The sequence below is a fragment of the Solanum tuberosum genome, unplaced genomic scaffold, assembly GCF_000226075.1.
Source record: "Solanum tuberosum cultivar DM 1-3 516 R44 unplaced genomic scaffold, SolTub_3.0 scf00016, whole genome shotgun sequence".
Classification (NCBI taxonomy): domain Eukaryota; kingdom Viridiplantae; phylum Streptophyta; class Magnoliopsida; order Solanales; family Solanaceae; genus Solanum; species Solanum tuberosum.
This window is the reverse complement of record NW_006238942.1, coordinates 355,241-362,565: the sequence shown is the minus strand read 5'-3', so window position 1 is coordinate 362,565 and position 7,325 is coordinate 355,241. Positions and strand designations below refer to the sequence as shown.

At 41.5% G+C, this 7,325-nt stretch overlaps 1 protein-coding gene across 2 annotated transcripts in view; it reads right to left on the bottom strand.

Annotated features, from left to right (window-relative positions):
* The window catches only part of LOC102581244 (kinesin-related protein 4), a 52,955-nt gene extending 47,187 nt beyond the window's left edge, over window positions 1–5,768 (bottom strand). For both annotated transcript variants that reach the window (XM_006340040.2, XM_006340041.2), the window contains exons 1-9: window positions 5,591–5,768; window positions 5,418–5,507; window positions 3,677–3,795; window positions 2,426–2,539; window positions 2,246–2,327; window positions 1,888–1,955; window positions 1,737–1,811; window positions 1,495–1,640; window positions 1,315–1,417 (exon numbers count right to left, since the gene is read on the bottom strand). In XM_006340040.2, the coding sequence (XP_006340102.1) occupies window positions 1,315–1,417; window positions 1,495–1,640; window positions 1,737–1,811; window positions 1,888–1,955; window positions 2,246–2,327; window positions 2,426–2,539; window positions 3,677–3,795; window positions 5,418–5,507; window positions 5,591–5,714 (921 nt within the window). In that variant the 5' untranslated portion in view covers window positions 5,715–5,768. The remainder of the gene's footprint in view (window positions 1–1,314; window positions 1,418–1,494; window positions 1,641–1,736; window positions 1,812–1,887; window positions 1,956–2,245; window positions 2,328–2,425; window positions 2,540–3,676; window positions 3,796–5,417; window positions 5,508–5,590) is intronic.
* Window positions 5,769–7,325: the final 1,557 nt, after the last annotated feature.

Sequence of the window (7,325 nt, the reverse complement as noted above, 5' to 3'; positions counted from 1 at the left end):
ATAGTTTTGAAGAAGAATAGACTTTTAGAGTTCTAGTATTGTCTTTTGAATTATTGGGTCTTTAAAGTTCTAGACTTTTAGTATCTACTTTTAGATTTTGAATTGAAATATTTGTTAATATATGTTATTGACTTATTGCTATTGAGATTTTGGATATTTATATATGCAATTAAATATTTTTAATTTTTGGTATTAATTGGCGCCTCGATTCAAAAAGGCGAGTGCCTCGCCGCTCGCCTCGCCGCGTGACGAGGCAGGCCCTTGTCACCTTTTGTCGCCTCCCGCCGTCCAAAACACTGATCTTACCTACTCGGTACATTCAAAGTATTGATCGCATACTCTTCACGTTATATTGTTTTATAATATAAGTTCAGATGCTCAGTATCCAGCTCGTGGTTAGTACGATCTTCAGACCAGCTCAGTGGCAGAGATTGGTGAGTCCTCATCTTTCAAGGACAACCCTTTTATTTTTATTCTTTCATATTAGTCTACTGTTTTCAGACAGTTGGAGTTAGCTAGGGGATTGTCCTAACAACTCACAGCTTATAGAGAATTCAGATATTTGTCTATTCAATGTTGAGCTTTAATAGATTTTTTTAGATTTAGCTTCCGCATCAGTTTTCAGTTATTGCTTATGTTAAAATCTTAGTGTTATGCCAGACCATGGGTTAGCTTGGAGTCACTTGTGTCTCTAAGCACCGTGTTACGACTAGGGGTAGTCTCGGGTCGTGACACCTTCTCGAGCTACTAAACTGAGCAGGTTAGCAGCATTATGCGAAAAACAGAAGGCCAGTTCATCCACAGTAAATTTGTGTGTTCATTACATAATCATTTTGTTCAAAAAAATTCTGAAAGCAAAAAATGATATCACGGTAGCACTATACTAACTTGTAAACTTTCAAAGGAAAAACATGGAGAACTGCAGTGATGGTCTACTAATTTGTAAGTCTAAAGGGAAAATAATCGGACACGGTCATATAATTTCTGATACAAATAGACATGATTCTAAGGCACACATGCCTACCATTGTATATAAAGATTAGCATGGCAAGATCAGTCTAGCAATAGTTTCCATCAGTGGCAAATTGCTTTGTCATGAATTATTTCGTGATAAAAGATACTCCAAACAAGTTGACATGATAGGCATTGAAATAGTTTATTCTGTCTTTAAGTTCTCTAAAGAAATCAAAGAAGAAAATAAAAATTATGAAATAGAAGACTCAACAGAGAATGTTGTGCACCAACACATGGACTTATGTATTTGATAAGGTATTTTTCAGCCTACCATAAATTTATTAAACTCAGATAATTTACCTGGGCAAGAGTGATATTACATATCATGGCAGTGTTTGCATTTCCACCCAGTGCAGGTTGCAAGATACGCGTAAGTTTACTGTCTCGGTATGGAACGTGACCCCTGCAAGATTGCATGACACATTAGAACAAGTAGGAGAACAGCTTTACGGAACCAACTCCAACACATAACAAGCTTACCCCTGACTCTCAGCACCTTCACTCAGTTTTTTAATCACAGTTCCTAAAGTCATCAAGCTTTTGTTGATGTGGGAGCCTTCTTTTAGACGAACACCTTCCGCTCCAGTTTTGGCAGCACGTTCTGAACCAGCAAGGTCCACCAGGTTCTGGGAAAATTTTGAGGGTAAAAAGAGTTTTTTTGTGGCTTTTTCTACCTTATGATAGCATCTTAGAAGAGAATGTAAAAACTTCCCACTGCATACCAGAACAGATACACGGACTGCATCACAAGAATTGTCTGTTTTTGTATCTTCAGCCTTCTCCCTACTCTCAATTATCTATCAAGTACAAATACCAATTTAAGGACGTGAACCTACTTTGCATATCTTAGTATAGTCATTCAAGAATACTTACCATCCGGAAAATTGTGTGTGATCTACTGCTGTATAGATTCATATTAGTTTCTCCAATATGTCGATGAGCTGCAAAACAAATTGTGAAGACTGTTACTCTTGTTGAAGTTTTGACATAGGAATATTAATTTGAAAATAGAGTAGCTAATATTAAGGCAGAAGGGTAATAGGATATGGATGCAGCACCTCCCTAAAGATGAAAACCAAATCTTTAGGCACGGAAAAATGTGGCAGTTTGCTCTCAAGATCAATACTTACCCTGGAGCCTTTGTTATTAGAGAAATAGGTACCTATAAGATGGTTTCAAAAAATAATAATTACTGAGATGACATATGCAAATTGATGATACTTCAACTTACATTCTCCGAAATCCATTAGTTCAAGCACTTGATCAGGAGAGGCAACAATTTCTTCCCTTAAGCCAGCAACAAATATTCCCCGCTTCATGCCAGATTATCAAACAGGATGAAAGCCAAATTATCATGACAGTTCATGTGCAACAATAAAACAATTATGTGAAACCAAAAATAATCCAATACCTCTATACTTTCATGGATTTGCAATTTCCGGTGCTCAGGGACCAACAAATCATTTATCTCCTCATTATAGATTTCCATATATGACATCCGTACAAGAAACTCTCTATCCACTTCCTACAATTAAAGGAGACTAAATCATACATGTGTACTTATAAAAAAGTTCAAAAAAGAGAACCAGCGTCATGCACTAAATAACAGTGCAACATAATTTTAAACAGAACGGTTGATCAGTCATTAAAAAGGATATTTCATTAGTTGTTTAAGCTATCGGGAAAAAAAACCCAGGAAATTAAACCAGCACAAACAGAAAAGGCTCGTCATTTCCCTTATTAATCAAGGCAGCACCTTATCTATCAAGAAGTCACTCTTGGGCTCTTTCTAACGTGGAAATGAATCTGACTATCAATCTTTCCCTAAATTGAGAGGCTTTATTTCAGGTTCAGCAGGGATCATGACTCTAAGGTTTAGCTTTGTGCACGGAATTGGAGAGAATAACTTGTCCATTGTTCAATAGGTAAACACGTATAAATACAATAACATTAGAAGCTAACCAAGGAAAGAAATAAAGAGGAAATCCTAAAGATCTGATATCTATCTATATCTCTGTACAATATCAAGAAATAGATACGTAAATATTATGTAACAAGCTTCAAATAGGTGAATGCTCATTTCCTATCTTTCTTTCGCCAGGTTTTTCTTGGTTTGATTTGATAGTTGGAACTCTTTGTATAGAGGATTAGAGGTTAAACCTATGATAAGACTATTGGAGACATAAGGAATAAAGAGAACGATGCCGAGGGAATGCAAGAAGGAATCTGATTGATGATAAAGTCTTAGATAGCAAGTGTATAGACTCATATTTTGAGGATTCCCTAGTGTACTAAGCTGAAGCATAAGAATCTAATGTTTTGTGGCACACGTTGATGTAGTTGGGGAGAATCTCTTTCCCTTGGAGTCTGTTAAAGACCAATTCACCAATTTTATACCCGTAAGTCCTAACATATAGAGGAATTTTATTGGAAAATGAAAAAATAGTATCTGTAAGAACCGCAAAATGACCTTAAAACTTGACAAATGACTCTGAATTGCTTTTATAGCGAGTTGTTTTCCATAAGAGAACTTATTTCTTTCAATTGATTTTAAGTTGCAGATACAGTTATCATTTGAAGAATGTCAAAAATATGGAGGCGACATAAATATTAATGGTTGAAGGTGTAAAAAATACAAATTGATATGATGGCAATTCCAAACCTTTTCAATGAAATTAAACAGATCTTGCACGGACATAGGGATGACTCCAGGTTCAGTTATTGATCCTCTCATAGTATGTGTTTTTCCACTACTTGTCTGACCATATGCAAAAACAGTCCCTGCCAAAGAAGATAAGTAGGCCGATCAGAAGCTTAAAAGACATATTTGCTTTTTATAAAGTTGGGCAATATTATTAAAGCTAGTACCAAGAAGACATTGCAAGAGGTACAGAAAAAAATATTACAATGACACCATAGAGCTCAACAAAGTCAACAAAAATATGACGTGTTTCCTCTATCATGTGCTCCCTATACCAGAAGAATAGACTATGTATGCATTTATACTTTAGAAAAGATGAGTATAATTCTACTTGGTTTTGCCAAAATATCATCAAGCTTGGCAAAATATTCAGAGCAGACTTCAAATGGCATGAGGAGGAAGCTACGAAGCTACTCTGCAAATAGATTCCTGTAGACAAATCAGAAGAATGGAACCATCCACTGATATCAAAAATGCAAAGTATAAAGGTGCCAATGAACTGAAGAACCAAATTACCTTTGATATCAAATTTTAAGACAGTGCTGGGAGGAATAAGGGGAAAAGGAATGCATGAGTTGAACCATGAAGCTCAAGCTAGTGTAAGGAACGTCAGGGGATTAAATGATGTGGGGGGGGGGGGGGGGGGGGGGGGGGGGGGGGGGGGGGGGGGGGGGGGGGGGGGGGGGGGGGGGGGGGGGGGGGGGGGGGGGGGGGGGGGGGGGGGGGGGGGGGGGGGGGGGGGGGGGGGGGGGGGGGGGGGGGGGGGGGGGGGGGGGGGGGGGGGGGGGGGGGGGGGGGGGGGGGGGGGGGGGGGGGGGGGGGGGGGGGGGGGGGGGGGGGGGGGGGGGGGGGGGGGGGGGGGGGGGGGGGGGGGGGGGGGGGGGGGGGGGGGGGGGGGGGGGGGGGGGGGGGGGGGGGGGGGGGGGGGGGGGGGGGGGGGGGGGGGGGGGGGGGGGGGGGGGGGGGGGGGGGGGGGGGGGGGGGGGGGGGGGGGGGGGGGGGGGGGGGGGGGGGGGGGGGGGGGGGGGGGGGGGGGGGGGGGGGGGGGGGGGGGGGGGGGGGGGGGGGGGGGGGGGGGGGGGGGGGGGGGGGGGGGGGGGGGGGGGGGGGGGGGGGGGGGGGGGGGGGGGGGGGGGGGGGGGGGGGGGGGGGGGGGGGGGGGGGGGGGGGGGGGGGGGGGGGGGGGGGGGGGGGGGGGGGGGGGGGGGGGGGGGGGGGGGGGGGGGGGGGGGGGGGGGGGGGGGGGGGGGGGGGGGGGGGGGGGGGGGGGGGGGGGGGGGGGGGGGGGGGGGGGGGGGGGGGGGGGGGGGGGGGGGGGGGGGGGGGGGGGGGGGGGGGGGGGGGGGGGGGGGGGGGGGGGGGGGGGGGGGGGGGGGGGGGGGGGGGGGGGGGGGGGGGGGGGGGCTGATATCATATTTCAATTAAAGCTCATTAAGTTAACAGCACCATCAAAAATATCAACTGACCAGGTCAATGTTATTTAATATTGGTAATTGACACTGTTCATACAAATTGAACCTCTTATTCACTCCTTAAACTAGTTAATACTTCCTAAGCTTCAACGCTTATTCATTTGAAACCATGTCAAAAACTGCATTTCCTACTAAGCTGTTGAGGTTTCTCAAAATCCAGAAAAAGCTAAATACTCCGATGCAAAATTCATAAAACTACCAAGCTCAGTGTGAAAAGAGGCGTAACATACCATTAAATCCTTGAACTGCAGCAGAAACAATATTTTTAGTTCGAGCTTCGTAGATTTCAAGTGTGTGGCATTCATTCCCAAAAATTCTATCTGCATATAAATCCAAAGAAAAAAGGTTACGCACATTGAGAAAAAAGAAAAAGCGGGAAACCTAGAAGAGATAGTGAGAGTACCAAATTCAAACTTGGCCGGCTGGTTGGGAATGAAGATAGAGTTGCCGGAGATTCGCCAGGGGCTGGACTTCGCATCTTCCGGCGAGAGAGGCTTCGATCTCACTGAAACGTGGATTCTCTCCATCCTGACTTCCCCGATTTGCTTACTTTCCCGCCCTGAGTTCCTCCGTCAATGTTAAATTGGGGGAAATTTAAAAAAATATAACCTTTTCAAATTATCTTGTATACTAGTAAAATTATCCGCACCTCACTTGGGAATTTAATATTACGAAATCTATAAAATAATACTTAAAATTTATCGCATTAAACTAAAACACTATATTATGTTTTATACAAGATTACATAGTAACGTACATTAATAATGTAAAGAAAAATGATACTTATAACGTTTTATCATTTATCCTTCAATTCATCTTGAATGTGATTTTATAATTTATCTTTTTACTTCCAAGAAGTATTACTATTTGATATTTTTGGGGAATCAAATAAACATCAACCTGAGATATTAAGTTTTCTAATAAATAAATAATTGTTGGTGAAGGATAAATAAATTTTAAAAGGCTGAAAAAAGTGAAAAAATATTCTAATTCTATCGTGTAGAAAGTTCATTCGTACCTTTTGTTTTACATATATCATTTTAAAGTTCCCCATTTAAATGTATCATAAGTAATTATTAAAATGAAAAATTAAGGGAGAATGTATCATATTGGACAACAATTCAACTTATTATATATTCTTGAAAAGGAAAAATTTTACACAAAATTATTCAGTTTGTTTGGGTGTTTTTTAAAAATCAACATACTGAAGTGATGGAGTTCAATTTGAAACTACACTAATATTCCAATCGCAGTGTCAAGAAACACATCTATTACTTCAAAAAAAAAAAATTATAACTTGGAGTAAACTTGAGAATTTGTCCATACTTCATATTGAATATTAGCAATCAATTTATTGTGTAGTTATCTATGTCTTTGGGATTATTGACGAGAGGGAGTTGCTTGGATGGTAAGCACCCCTCACTTCCAACCCGAAGGTTGCGAGTTCGAGTCACCAAGGGAGCAAAAAGGGGTGGGAGCTCTTAGGGAGGGTAAAGAAAATACAAAAAATATCCCTCCATAGGTCATCCGGCACATCCTTGAACCCATGTCAAAAGTTTATTAATTTTTGTCTTCTTTTCCTATTTCACTTCGCACATCAAGATGAGATACAGTTTTTAAGGTCTTTATGTCCTTACGATGGGATACCAAATTTGAACTTTATCTTCAAGAGATGATACTATAGATCTTTAAGAAATTTTTTTATTGTACCTTCAACAATTTCAGCAGAGAAAACTTGCGTGAATACTCAATTAACATGTGTTATTTAATTTGTACTAACAAATATTTATAACAATAACTTTGTAGAAACATAAACAACAAAGTTTAAAACATGTACTCAAAAACAACAATTAATAATATAAGCATAAATTAATGACTATAGAAAAACATATCAGGATCTGTAACAATAGAATGAAACAGAAAGGAAAAAAGTCGAGCTCATTGAATGCACAGTTTCCCCTTAAGGAAATTATTCTCCTCTAGTACCCGAGGTTTAAAGAATAGATCCTCTCAAGATAGAACGATTATATTCACCAGTGTATTGATACAAAAACAATGGTGTCAGTGAGTCACTCAACATGAGCAAAGTACACGAATATTTAATTGTGCAGAAGAAGAAGAAGAAGTTCAGAATTTTC